Source organism: Salvelinus fontinalis, chromosome 2 (genome assembly GCF_029448725.1).
Source record: "Salvelinus fontinalis isolate EN_2023a chromosome 2, ASM2944872v1, whole genome shotgun sequence".
Classification (NCBI taxonomy): Eukaryota; Metazoa; Chordata; class Actinopteri; order Salmoniformes; family Salmonidae; genus Salvelinus; species Salvelinus fontinalis.
Genome location: NC_074666.1, coordinates 28040605 through 28055910, shown reverse-complemented (window position 1 = coordinate 28055910; position 15306 = coordinate 28040605). Strand labels below are relative to the sequence as shown.

Below are 15306 nucleotides of genomic sequence, written 5' to 3'. Positions count from 1 at the left end.
GCGACAGAAATAATAGGATACACAGCCATCATGATAACGGCGGTTCACATCAAAGTACCATGCATGGGCGATGCTCTGGCACAAGACTTCACAGCTGCCTACACACATTTTCAGAGCCAAGGAGGACTCTGCTGTAGTTCAGAAATACAGCACTCAAGCACTTGAGGTCCACAGAAATCATCCTCACATTCATTATCGCTTGATTAGCACTTCCAGCTCTTCTTGTTTCCAGCTCTTCTTCTTGTTTTCATGCAGATGTAGGAGATGCTTTTACTGGGCCTCATTTAACATGAGTTGAAGTGATCATCTTGAGACAAATTATACATACTTGAGAATAGTAGTTTTACATCTGGAATATAATTGTCATCTACATTTACAGCTATAATATGATCATCCCCAATTACATTGCTGTGGTCTAAAATCAAGTGGGAGTGGAGGCATTTCACACAAACAAACGAGGATGTCAACCAACAGACAAGAGCAAGCTGTCATAATACTGGGAGACTACTAGACAAACAGTATGCAGGCAGGAGACAGACAGGAGAGATTAGACTAAACATCAACCATTACGGAGTGCTGGCTGCAGGTAGGAGAAAGGGGGAGGCTCAGTTGGGGAAGGAGGTCAAAATAGTTTTGCCTCTGTACCAAAGTCTATAAGGTGAAGGACAACAAAAACAGACAGGGAGTTGAGCAGGATTCCAGGCTGATGTTTTTCTACAGGTATTGGTTTTTCCACTGGCTAGTTCTTAATGAGGTGAACTGACCTTTGCACTACTGGGTACGAGTATGGCCAAATTCTTCTCTGTCCCCGCGACTGATGCAGACTGTCGTGATGGTGTGCAAGCGTCTGTGAACCGCAAAGACGTGTTGGCTGTTGGGGAAAATGATTAAATATGTAGAAGGTCACGCATACTTCATAATTAACCATTTAAATCTAAAATTGTATACAGTAAGTGAGTGTATGGTGGTGCAGTTTGGATTAGGGTGAAAGTGGTGTTGTATGGTACAGGGTTCAAGTCTAAATGGACTAATTCAGTATGGGGGTATTTGGGTTAGCTGGACAAATAGAGCAACAGGGGGACTCACATGCCGAATCGGACAGGGCCGTGTGGGAGGATTTCCGGGAGCTGTGGGAGGACACTGAGCATGCCCCGCTCATCCTGTCCTGTCCGGGAGGGTCCAGATTGGGACAGATGTCCAGGTACACCTCCTGAGCCTGGAACACACAGGATAGACAGAGGAGTATCAAGTACTGACAGCGCCAATAAGATCTGGGACATATTTGCTTTTACCCACTCAGAATACACACAACAATGCCTGACACTGGAAAGCTCCGTATTTGCATGGCATTTCACCACCCCACTTAGCTCTGAACACTAACACAGGATTGGGAAGTAGAGCACTACTGTACATGATGGTAACAATTGAACCTGGTAAAATGGCTGTTTATTGGGAAACTTGAATACTGGATGTTATTGTAACATTCTTAATGATTCATTATTTATATTTGATCTTAGTGTCTCTTCTTCATACCTTTATGGAGGACGAAGTGGCCATCTCAGGTGACGTCTCCTCCAAGCCAAACTCTCTCCTCCTCTCTGCTCTCACCTCCGCGTAACTACAAGTCCGTGACAGAGTGCAATAGAAAGAAAGATCAAATGTCAAATGATTTGCACATAAGCCTAGCTTTTCCATCAACAATCAACCAAATTTGTTTTATAAAGCGCTTTTTACATCTACCCCGCCTAAAGCCCCAAAGAGCAAGCAATGCAGATGCACAGTGACTAGGAAAAACTCTCTAGAAAGGTTGGAACCTAGGAAGAAACCTAGAGAGGAACCAGGCTCTGAGGGGTGGCCAGTCCTCTTCTGGCTGTGCTGGGTGGAGTTTATAAGAGTACATGGCCATTAAGGCCAGATCTTTCTTCAAAACGTTCAGATATTCATCCTCAATTTACAATATCTAATGACAGACAGCTAATACTACTAATCCAGTGGAGATCAGGTTCAATAGGTCTATACTAGACTGATCCTGTTGAACTATACGGGGGGGGGTTCTCACCCTCAGGCAGCATCATAGTATATTTTACCAAACATGACAGAGAGAGACAGAGGAATTCGGTTTACCTGACGACTGTGTGAGTGCACACTATGAACTCTGGCTTGGAGTTCCACTGATGGTATGTAATGTAGTAGTGTGTCTGCAACCAGATCCACTGCTGACCCTTGGTCAGAAACCGATAGTAGCAGGATTTACCCTTCCCAAACTGCATTACTGTGAAGACAACACAACACAGGGACATTTTCAACAGAGCAGTCAGGCATACACAAATCACTACACTGCCCTTGTCCCCGAAATCCTAAAACATCAGGGTAGGAGTAGCAAGCTCTAAGCAGTCTCAGAAGTCTGGGCTTTTTATGCACATTGGTGAAGTGGAAATAGAAATGTAACTACAGTGGGATGACCTATTTCTGTGAAATGGCTGCCTGGATCCTGTGGTAGTGAGGGAGAGCGGGAGAGAGGGATGAAAGAGGTAGTGGAGAGAGTTGCTTACATTGCTTATGACACCGCGCTATAAGCTCCAAGTCATCCACATGATAGTAATCATAGCCAGAAGTCCCAAGAACCTCAAAGGGCAAGTAGCCGATGATTGGTGAAGCTCTGGAAAAAGAGAATAACCAAGATATTAGGCAGCTATGTTTTATAACAACAACAGACTGGTTAAACTGCGACAATTCGTATTTATTTTGTCGGAATGTATTATTTTGCAGCCTTGAGAGAATAACTTGATTGATAATGCCATAATTACCTTGACAAAGAAATTGAAAAATACATAAACATTATGATTAATAAACCTAAGTTTGTACTGCCTCAAGCACACAGAGCAATATAACTTCATATGATCCATACAGTTATGACACATTGACAGAATATCACCACTCTAAATAGGCTAGGGCTGAGCGAGTGCGATGTTGCGAATGCCTAAAAAATGCGTAAACATGGCAATGTTGTATAATCACAGCTATGATTATGATGTGATTTTGGCTCACTTGGTGCATTTCATTCATCAATGCCCAGTTAAATCCACTTAGCCTAGGCCCCCATAAGCCAAATTCAGAATGGCATGCAGGTCACATTATAGAGGGAGCCATTCTTGAGACCCAGCGCAGAGCACAGCAGTTTGGCAAGGAGCTGTGAATGTCCAATTTTAGCTCAGCAGAGCACAGGACGTACAATTTCTTCCCTTGGTTTTACCTTCTTTACAGTTATCTAATAATCGTGGGGAGGTTGCCATCCTCCCTGCTCTGAATTCACAAGGGTCTTTGATTAGCAGGTACTAAGGGATTTGATACTGCACTGGTGGTGTCATGAATGATAGAATGTTGCAGTCTGGGCTGTTTCTCACTGGTCCTTTATCACCTGTGACATTGCAGACTAATCTTGTGTCTCACTCTCACTATCCAGGGCAGGGCAGCAGGTTTAAATGCCTTACTTAGTGAGGACGCCAGGCCACACAGTGGAAACTAGCACAATCAGTCAGTCACGCCACTAGCACCAGCAGTCTGCTGAACACTGAGCCTGATCACCCAAAGCCAATCAGATGGAACATAACCAAGGGACACAGCGGGGCAGTATGACACGCCAGTAGACAGAGTTTACAAACAACAATATCATGTTAATGCCAAGATAGGGACAGGAGAGAACAGCAGTTGTCCTCTTAAATCTATATGTTACTGTAGCGCTAAAGATGTGCAGCCCAGAGGATGTCAGTTGATGGGCACCGATGATAGTGTAGCTTTCCATCAGGCTATGAAACTACTCAATTAAAGACTGATAACAGATGGAGGACAAAATGTACATGTTTCTTTGCTCCTCTTACCTGTGATCTAAGAACAGGAACTTCCATTCAAGGCTGTGTCTAGATGTGAATTCATCACAGGGATCTTCCACATTACACAAATCCTGGTAAAAGTAACAAAAATACAATTTAAGGCACTAGAGAACCAATCCTTAAATCCTACAAATAACTATTGTGACCATGGAATTATAAGCTTCTATCTGCGAAAAGTCTAGATCTGAGTTATAAGTTTTCACGTCATATCTCAGAACTGTTTGTAGTGAATTCCTTGTTCATAACTAATCAAGTCCCTCACCATAAAGGTACTTAAAGTGCAGAGTATCAAAATCGTGAGACTTTTGCAAATTCGTTTTTTTTAGGGAGGTGTTGTAATTGTAACCTTGTAAGTCTCAAAAGTGGATCTGTGTTGTGTAAAAAGGTTCTTTCTGGCACTTAATGATACGATTATTTCAACGTTAATAGAAAAGTAAAGCCATTTAATGATTAAATGAAGAGAATACCCTCCCTTCCTTCAAACCACATGATGTAATACATAATTTCATATTCAACATCAATTCAACATTCATTCATAATCACCAATCACTTGTCCTTGCATCAAAGCTAAGAACAGCTTCTATCTCAAGGCCATCAGACTGTTAAATAGCCATCACTGGCCGGCTACCACCCGGTTACTCAACCCTGCACCTTAGAGGCTGCTGCCCTATGTACATAGACATGGAATCACTGGTCAATTTAATAATGGAACACTACATACTGCTTTACTCATTTCATATGTATATACTGTAATGCCACTCTGACATTGCTCATCCTAATATGAATATATTTCTTAATTCCATTCTTTCTATTTTACTTTTAGATGTGTGTATTGTGTGAATTGTTTGATACTACTGCACTGTTGGAGCTAGGAACACAAGCATTTCGCTACACCCGCAATAACATCTTCTAAATATGTGTATGTGACCAATAACATCTGCTAAGTATGTGTATGTGACCAATAACATCTTCTAAATATGTGTATGTGACCAATAAAATGTGATTTGATTTTGATTTTAAAACAATAGTTCAATGAAATGACAACTACCCTACAGTGATTTCAGAAAGTATTCACACCCCTTGACTTTTTCCACATTTTATTTTGTTACAAAGTTGGATTAAAATTGATTTAATTGACATTTTCTGTCAACCGTTTACACAAAATACTCTGTAGTGTCAAAGTAAAAAAGAAGAATAATAATAAAGAAAAACACTAATATATCTTGATTAGATAAGTATTCAACCCCCTGAGTCTATACATGTTAACACCTTAGGCAGTGATTACTGCTGTGAGTCTTTCTGAGTGAGTCTCTATGAGCTTTGCACACCTGGATTGCACAATATTTGCTCTGTCAAGTTATGTTGACCATTGCTAGACCGCCATTTTCAAGTCTTGCCATAGATTTTCAAGCAGATTTAAGTCAAAACTGTAACTAGACCACTCAAGAACATTTAATGTTGTCTTAGTAAGCAACTTCAGTGGTTTTGCCCCAAAGATGGAAGGTGGAAATTGCCTTTTAAATTGTAGAACCAGTTTTATTGGTTGTAATTGCCAAATGGGTAATTGTATGGTCCTGGGGACCAAGTGCTTATATTATGTAGGCCTACCTGTTTGAGCTCCTGTTAGACGATTTAGTTTCTCAAGGGGACAGTCTTGCCCTCTACCTGTGTCAGTTCAGATAGGACAGGTTAAGCCTGATACAGAGGCTATTTCTTTTGGGCTAATGCCTGTGTATATTTCGTAAATCTACATGTATATTTTGTATGATCTGGCGCTTTCACCATTGGATTACCAAGACCTGTAAATAAATCTACACTCTGAGCACGTCAACCTGCCTTGTTTTCTGCTGATGTCAAGCCCTTACGACTGCTACATGTCCCTATTTTACAATTACAAATGCTAATCAAAATGTGTTGTAGACAAAATAATGAAAAGTGCTGTCTGGTGGCCTCAATAAATAGACAGATTTGTAGTTGAACAAGTCGCTGCATGTATAGATATTTTATATTTATATTTTTTTTGTTACTTGACTTGAGACTTTACTTAAACTTGTGACTCGACTTGACTTGCTCTTAGAATGCACGACTTGGACTTGACTCGAGTCTTGACCTATTCTACCTGGGACTCGACTTGAGACTCAGAACTTGTGACTTGAGACTTGCTCGTGACTCGAATAATAGTGACTTGGTCACACCTCTGATAACCCGTAAATGGCAGTCACTACAATCATGGGACTTTTATGAATTGTTTTACTCAGTGTTGTTACAGCATTCAAGCCACGTAACGCATAGTGCATTTAATGTCTAAAACAATTATCGAAACCGAAATCCTTTTTTAATAATCGAACCGACCTCAAAAAACATTTATCGCTCAGCACTAATCTACTAAATGTATAGTTCTGAGATATGGAGTATTATTCATGTCCCAGATCTCAGAACTCTTTTGTGATATCTTCCTTTTTCATGACTCAATGCATCCCCTTACACGCAAATATGTTTGATTGGAAACTCAGTAATGTGTGATTGGATTGAGATAGAACCTTATAAAACCAAGTTCAAAGTTGCTGCGCAGATAGAACTTTTACATAAAAAAATAAAAATAAAAATGTCATCATAAATAGATGTATTTTATTTTATTAAGAACACCTTCTCTTTTCATGACATAGACTGACCAGGTAAATTGAGGTGAAAGCTATGATCCCTTAATGATTTCACTTGTTAAATCCACTTGAATCAGTGTAGATTAAGGGAAGGAGACAGGTTAAATAATATTTTTAAGCATTGAGACAATTGAGACATGGATTGTGTATGTGTGCCTTTCAGAAGGTGAGTAGGCAAGACAAAATAATTAAGTGCCTTTGAATGGTAGTAGGTGCCAGGCACACCGGTTTGTGTCAAGAAGTGCAATGCTGCTGGGTTTTTCACTCTTAACAGTTTCCCGTGTCTATCAAGACTAGTCTACCACCCAAAGGACAACTATGGGAAGCATTGGAGTCAACATGGGCCAGCATCCCTGTGGAATCCTTTCGACACCTTGTAGAGTACATGCCCCAACGAATTGAGGCTGTTCTGAGGACAAAAAGGAGGAGGGGTGCAATGTATGTCACATGCGATGGATCATCAAAAGGGCAACTATGTGAATAACAATTTTTTACCAAAATGTCATTTATAATTATTCCAAGGTCTGGTAAAAAAAAAAGAGATTATTATCCGATTGCAAGTGAAACATCCAACCCAACCAGAAGTGACAAAAGAATAATATGAGGATTCACAATGCAAAAAACTCTAAGACAGGCCTTACATCTTGTCATTCCAAGATGGCGTAGCAGTGCCGACTTGGTTAGTCGTCCTCTCGTTAACTTTTTGTCTTTTTTGTATATATTTCAAAATATTTTAAATCTCTATTCGATTTTTAAATTAAATATACCTTCCAGTAACCCGCCTCACCCAATGTGACATGGATCCGCTATTTTTCAGACCTTATAGCCAGAACCTCCATAAGAAGCTAGCCATCAGAAGCTAACCAGCTAATTAGCTACTAGCTATTTAGTCATTGTTAGCCACTGCTAGTTGCCTTCACCTTCTGCACAGACACCAGCTGTTTTTTTTAAGCTTGGATAATACTTGCCAGCCTGCCAGTATTGGACTGTTTTCTCCACTACAACGCCGGATTCATTTCAAATCCCACCGTACCTTCTCCGCTGTGCAATCCGGTTTCGAGCTGGTCACGGGTGCACCTCAGCCACGCTCAATGTCCTAAACGTTATCATAACCGCAATCGATAAAATACAGTACTGTGCAGCCATCTACATCGACCTGGCCAAGGCTTTCGACTCTGTCAATCACCTCATTCTTATCGGCAGACTCAGCCTTGGTTTCTCAAATGACTGCCTCGCCTGGTTCACCAACTACTTCTCAGACAGAGTTCAGTGTGTCAAATCAGAGGGCCTGTTGTCCGGACCTCTGGCAGTCTCTATGGGGGTACCACAGGGTTCAATTCTCGGGCGACTCTTTTCTCTGTATATATCAATGATGTCGCTCTTGCTGCAGGTGATTCCCTGATCAACCTCTACGCAGATGACACCCTTCTGTATACATCTGGCCATTCTTTGGACACTGTGTTAACTAACCTCCAAACGAGCTTCAATGCCATACAACACTCCTTCCGTGGCCTCCAACTGCTCTTAAACGCTAGTAAAACTATCCTACCGATCCTCGACGATGTCATTTACAAAATAGCTTCCAATACTCTACTCAGCAAACTGGATGCAGTCTATCACAGTGCCATCCGTTTTGTCACCAAAGCCCCTTATACCACCCACCACTGCGACCTGTATTATCTAGTCGGCTGGCCCTCGCTACATATTCGTCGCCAGACCCACTGGCTCCAGGTTATCTATAAGTCTATGCTAGGTAAAGCTCTGTCTTATCTCAGCTCACTGGTAACAGCTCAGGATAACAACACCCACCCGTAGCACGCGCTCCAGCAGGTATATCTCACTGGTCATCCCCAAAGCCAACACCTCCTTTGGCCGCCTTTCCTTCCAGTTCTCTGCTGCTAATGACTGGAACGAATTGCAAATTTCCCTCACTAACTTTAAACATCAGCTATCTGAGCAGCTAACCGATCGCTGCAGCTGTACATTGCCCATCTGTAAATAGCCCACCCAATCTACCTACCTCATCCCCATATTGTTTTTATTTACATTTCTGCTCTTTTGCACACCAGTATTTCTACTTGCACATCACCATCTGCTCATCTATCACTCCAGTGTTAATTTTCTAAATTGTAATTACTTCGCTACTATGGCCTATTTCGCTACATATTGCCTTACCTCCTCACGCCATTTGCACACACTGTATATAGACTTTCTTTTTTTCTCTATTGTGTTATTGACTGTACGCTTGTTTATTCCATGTGTAACTCTGTGTTGCTGTTTGTGTCGCACTGCTTTGCTTTATCTTGGCCAGGTCGCAGTTGTAAATGAGAACTTGTTCTCAACTAGCTTACCTGGTTAAATAAAGGCGAAAATAAATAAACACATGGCTTTTCAAAATGTATTATTTTCTTCTTCTGCTTTAGAAGATAATATAAAACATCTGTATGTTCTCAAATGGAATCGGCAAAGATTGAGCAAAAGAAACACGATCTTACCTTTAAAAACTGCGGAGTGACTAATCGTACAGTGGCAACAAGGCAGACCTGCTCTTCCAGTGATGACTGCAGGGTTCTTGGTAATGTCAACTCAAACCCGTTACAAGAGGAAGTAGGCACTGTGAGTCAAACAACAGAAACAGTCACTCAATACCTCCCCAGAGGATGAATGTAGGCATAGCAAATATAAAACAGCAACAATCCATTTGGTGCATTACAACAGTATAGTATAGACACTAGCAGTGATTATCATCAACCCTAAACAGGTATATCTGTTACAAGAGGACGTAGGAGCTGTGAATCAAAGTCCAACTGTGTTTCCCGGCCACAGCAGTGTGTGCTGGGGATTTTGCCCTTTAATCACACACTCATTTGAGAAAGGAAAATCAGCAGGACTGTGGCCCCTGAAGACTGTGGTAGTGATCCCCAGCTGAGGGTCGGGGGTAATGGCAAATCAGGCAATACATCTTTGATTAGCAGTGACTGGAGTTATTCTACGCGTGCCAGATAACTTTACATAACCGTTCCATCTCACCACACTCTGCCTTTCCATCTCACCACACTCTGCCTTTCCATCTCACCACACTCTGCCTTTCCATCTCACCACACTCTGCCTTTCCATCTCACCACACTCTGCCTTTCCATCTCACCACACTCTGCCTTTCCATCTCACCACACTCTGGTGACCTTACTCATTATGCTATTCAAACAACTGGAAGTCCAAAACGTTAAAAAGTATGGAAATATCCAAAAGTCCGAAGTGTAATTTCAGACGAGAGAGAAACATTTCCTCATACGTCTAATTTTCCAGTCAATTAGCCAGGTATTTGAATAGTGATCAACAATGAGATATGCAGTTCTGAAACGGTTTTATAACCGGTTTGATTTTCTGTCTGTTTTATGTTTCAAGTAAGTTTTTATGACATAACATCTCCATTCTAATATTCAATAGAATGCAGAGTTTGGCCTTATTAATATAACTAGATGGTTTACTGTCCATTCATCAGGTTGTAGCTCGGTCAGTAGTTGTAGATGTAATGGCACATAAAATACACATGATAATAAAACAATAGTTCTGGCAGTTGAAAGGGAAAGTCATTTCTGTTGTTATGCGAGTATGTCAAGGAAACAAAGATTTGGGAACTAAAACATTGCAAAGTATTGCACAACTTTAAAATGTCAAGTGAGCTCGGGGTAGAATAACAGAACACTCACCATTGTTATGAAACTTGAAATCTCCTACAAATTTCACGTACTCATATGTAGGGGGTTCCTTTGGGTCGATGTTTCCTCTGGCTAAATGACAGCAGAACTCAATGTGTGTCTTACCTGGAAAAAATACCAAATGGAAGTTAGCTGGAGTGTCTTCAACAAAACACAATGCTTTTTCCATCATCATGAAGAAAAATAAAGTAAGAAAAATATTTACTGACAAAGCGAATAAACCATTTTCAGTGTGTATTTACACATACTCTATTGGCACTTCTTTCTAATATAAATAATCTTGAAGTCTTCATGGTGCAACATGATAAACTCTTTTCAAATAGGTTGATATTTTATGTAAGAGCCTTGGATGAAACTCTGACAGAGTAAATCTCAGAGAAAAGAATGATGACAATTATTTTGCTATTACAACTTCTGCTCCTAACAACCACTGACAGCTCAGACATTTTGGCTTTTCTCTCATGGCTGGAAATCAGCGCACAGCTCCCAGTAAATGGCATTGAACCCAGCATAGTTTGTCTCAGTTGTCATGGGATGGCTCAGCAGTGTTGTTCCTACAGACAAGGCTTCACTTGGCAGGGGAATGAGACCAGTGGTGGGAGAGGAAGAGGGGGAGTATGTCACTGAGCCATTGACACACTAAAACTGTGCACTGATGATGTTCTAAATACTCCTCAATCAGACACAATGTCACAGTCACACAGAATGTCTGAATAGAGTCATCCCATTTTCTACAGAATCCATGGCTCCGTTTAAACGGGTTACCTTTGCGGAAGAGAATGCCTCCGCTGACTTATGGCAGAGCACTAGCTCAGACATACTGTACACACTGAGGGGACTCACTGTGTTAATGTTCTACTAATCCTCCAAAGCCAATGTGTTGCTCTTCATTACACTAAAAATAGAGCATTGTGGCATTGTCAGGAGGCTGGGAATACCAGTGGCCCTGTGCCATTCAAACCGAGATATACAGTGCATTCGGAAAGTATTCAGACCCCTTCCCTTTTTACACATTTTGTTACGTTACAGCCTTATTCTAAAATGGATTTATTAAGAAATTGACGTCATCAATTTAGCCACAATAACCCATAATATCAAAGTGAAAACAGTTTTTTAGAAATGTTAGCAAATGTATTGCAAATAACATAATTTACATACAGTACCAGTCAAAAGTTTGGACACACCTACTCATTCCAGGGTTTTTCTTAATTTTTACTATTTTCTACATTGTAGAATAATAGTGAAGACATCAAAACTATGAAATAACATGTATGGAATTATGTAGTAACCAAAAAAGTGTTAAACAAATCAAAACATATTTTATATGAGATTCTTCAAAGTAGCCACCCTTTGCCTTGATGACAGCTTTGCACACACTTGGCATTCTCTGAACCAGCTTCATGAGGTAGTCACCTGGAATAGATTTCAATTAACAGGTGTGCCTTGTTAAAAGTTAATTTGTGGAATTTCTTTCCTTCTTAATGCGTTTGAGCCAAATAGTTGTGTTGAGACAAGGTAGGGGTGGTATACAGAGATGGTACTTCACCAAATAGGGCTAAGTCCATATTATGGCAAGAACAGCTCAAATAAGCAAAGAAAAATGACAGTCCATCATTACTTTAAGACATGAAGGTCAGTCAATACGGAACATTTCAAGAACTTTGAAAGTTTCTTCAAGTGCAGCCGCAAAAACCATCAAGTGCTATGATGAAACTGGCTCTCATGAGGACCGTCACAGGAAAGAAAGACCCAGAGTTACCTCTGCTGCAGAGGATAAGTTCATTAGAGTTACCGGCCTTAGATTGCAGCCCAAATAAATGCTTCATAGAGTTTAAGTAACAGACACATCTCAACATCAACTGTTCAGAGGAGACTGTCAGGCCTTCATGATCGAATTGCTGCAGAGAAACCACTACTAAAGGACACCAATAATAAGAAGAGACTTGCTCGGGCCAAGAAACACGAGCAATGGACATTAGACTGATGTAAATCTGTCCTCTGATGAGTGCAAATTTTAGATTTTAGATTCCAAACGCTGTGTCTTTGTGAGACGCAGAGCAGATGAACGGATGATCTCCGCATGTGTGGTTCCCACTGTGAAGCATGGAGGAGAAGGTGTGATAGTTTGGGGTGCTTTGCTGGTAACACTGTCAGTGATTTATTTACAATTCAAGTCAAACTTAACCAGCATGGCTACCACAGCATTCTGTAGCGATACACCATCCCATCTGGTTTGCACTTAATGGGACTTTCACGTGTTTCTCAACAGGACAATGAACCAAAACACACCTCCAGCCTGTGTAAGGGCTATTTGACCAAAAAGGAGAGTGATGGAGGTCTGCATCAGATGACCTGGCCTCCAAAATCACCCGACCTCAACCCAATTGAGATAGTTTGGGATGTGTTGGACTGCAGAGTGAAGGAAAAGCAGTCAACAAGTGCTCAGCATATGTGGGAACTCCTTCAAGACTGTTGGAAAAGCATTCCTCATGAACCTGGTTGAGAGAATGCCAAGAGTGTGCAAAGCTGTCATCAAGGCAAAGGGTGGCTACTTTGAAGAATATAAAAAGAATATAGAATATAAAATATATTATTAACACTTTTTGGTTACTACATGATTCCATATGTGCTAATTAATAGTTTTGATGTCTTCACTATTATTCTACAATTTAGAAAACACTCAAAATAAAGAAAACCCCTTGAATGACTAGGTGTGTCCAAACTTTTGACTGGTACTGTAAGTATTCAGACCCTTTGCTATATGACTCGAACTTGAGCTCTGGTGCATCCTGTTTCCATTGATCATCCTTGAGATGTTTCTACAACTTGACTGGAGTCCACCTGTGGTAAGTTCAATTGACTGGACATGATTTGGAAAGGCACACACCTGTCTATATAAGGTCCCACAGTTGACAGCGCTCGTCAGAGCAAAAACCAAGGCATGAGGTCGAAGGAATTGTCCATAGAGCTCCGAGACAGGATTGTGTCGAGGCACAGATCTGGGGAAGGGTACCAACAAATTTCTGCAGCATTGAAGGTCCCCGAGAACACGGTGGCCTCCACCATTCTTAAATGGAAGAAGTTTGGAACCACCAAGGCTAATCCTAGAGCTGGTCTCCCAGGAAAACTAAGCAATCAGGGGAGAAGGGCCTTGGTCAGGGAGGTGACCAAGAACTGGATGGTTACCCTGACAGAGCTCCAGAGTTCCTCTGTGGAAATGGGAGAACTTTCCAGAAGGACAACCATCTCTGCAGCACTTCACCAATCAGGCCTTTATGGTAGTGTGTCCAGGCGGGAGCCAGTCCTCAGTAAAAGGCACATGACAGCCTGCTTGAAGTTTGCCAAAAGGCACTGAAAAAGGCACTGAAAAACATCCCCACAGCATGACGCTGCCACCACCATGCTTCACAGAAGGGATGGTGCCAAGATTTAACTCTTTGGCCTGAATGCCAAGCGTCACGTCTGGTGTAAACATGGTACCATCCCTACGGTGAAGCATGGTTTTGGCAGCATCATGCTGTGGGGAGGTTTTTCAGAGGCATGGACTGAGAGACTAGTCAGGATCAAGGGAAAGTTGAACGGAGCGAAGTACAGAGAGATCCTTGATGAAAACCTGCTCCAGAGTGCTCAGGACCTCACACTGGGGCAAAGGTTCACCTTCCAACAGGACAACAACCCTAAGCACACAGCCAAGACAACGAAGGAGTGGCTTTGGGACAATTCTCTGAATGTCCTTGAGTGGTCCAGCCAGAGCCAGGACTTAAACCCGATCTAACATCTCTGGAGAGACCTGAATATAGCTGTGCAGCGACGCTCCCCATCCAACCTGACATAACTTGAGAGGATCTGCAGAGAAGAATGGGACAAACACTCCAAATACAGGTGTGCCAAGCTTGGAGAGTCATAGCCAAGAAGACTTGAGGCTGTAATTGCTGCAAAAGGTGGTTCAACAAAGTACTGAGTTAAGGGTCTGAATACTTATGTAAATGTTATAATTCAGATTTGTATTTTTAATAGATTTGCAAACATCTGTATAGAATGACACGCACATTTGGGATTTAAAGTGCAAAGGAAAAACAGTTCCTTATTAAACCAAGAATGATATCATCACTCCATTGTTACACATATCTAATGGGATTCAATTAAGTAAAATGCTTCCTCTGTGGTACCATAAGCTCTGAGTCAAGTATCTGAGTTCATTTATCCAAGAGTAGCTAGACGTTCATAAGTACCTGAGAGCTCCTTTGTCCTCAGGTGGGAGTGCAGTGCACATAGTGATGAACACTCAACTCAGAGCAACAAACATTCCCATAGCTATTCTTCAACAGAATGATAGTAGCACATTAACCAAGAAGATGACTTCTAAAACAATTTGTGTGTTGGGCAGGAGAAGCAGTATTTTTTTTAACGAAAGAAAGGAGATGAAAGATAAATGCAGGAATTGCCTGTTAATGAGGCTAGGAGAAAATTATGATTATTCCAGACACAGTAGCGTCTACAGTAGTTTTCTATGCTTTGTATTCCTATAGTTCTAAACATAGACCTAGATGATTCCACATCAGTCTCTTTCTCAGAAGAGAACAATTGTAGCATGGGATTAAGCTCAGTGTCTCGAGCCCAAGATACAGTATTACTGAAGCTACAGTGATTAAAACTCCTAACCACACTGCTAGGCTAACTACTATTATTAGCTAAAGGACTAATCATAGGACCACAGTGTCCAGCAATCCAATAAACTGGCAGCGCCAAACATGGCAACCTGCTCTATATTCACGGTCAGTTCAGTATCAGGACTGCAGAGCAGAGGTGTGAGGTTCAGTACAGTGGAGTGTGAATTCCTAACACACAGAGGAATTAGTCATGTAAATACAATAGAAATTGATGAATGCCTACAGGAGAGATTTAACACTTTGTCAAACAGAATTTTTCCCAATGCTGGCATAAAATCGCTGTTTGTTTTGAAGGCTGTGGCGTGTGACTGTTGGGCCACTGCATGGTTTGATGTATAATTCATGGGGATATCGCTCATAAAAGTGA

General features: G+C 41.3%; 1 protein-coding gene across 2 annotated transcripts in view; it reads right to left on the bottom strand.

Annotated features, from left to right (window-relative positions):
* npas2 (neuronal PAS domain protein 2) overlaps positions 1-15306 on the bottom strand; it is a 76487-nt gene that overhangs the window by 14395 nt on the left and 46786 nt on the right. For both annotated transcript variants that reach the window (XM_055869528.1, XM_055869519.1), the window contains exons 8-15: positions 10261-10374; positions 9046-9164; positions 3879-3961; positions 2553-2659; positions 2125-2272; positions 1534-1618; positions 1087-1216; positions 765-871 (exon numbers count right to left, since the gene is read on the bottom strand). In XM_055869528.1, coding sequence (XP_055725503.1) covers positions 765-871; positions 1087-1216; positions 1534-1618; positions 2125-2272; positions 2553-2659; positions 3879-3961; positions 9046-9164; positions 10261-10374 — 893 coding nt within the window. The remainder of the gene's footprint in view (positions 1-764; positions 872-1086; positions 1217-1533; positions 1619-2124; positions 2273-2552; positions 2660-3878; positions 3962-9045; positions 9165-10260; positions 10375-15306) is intronic.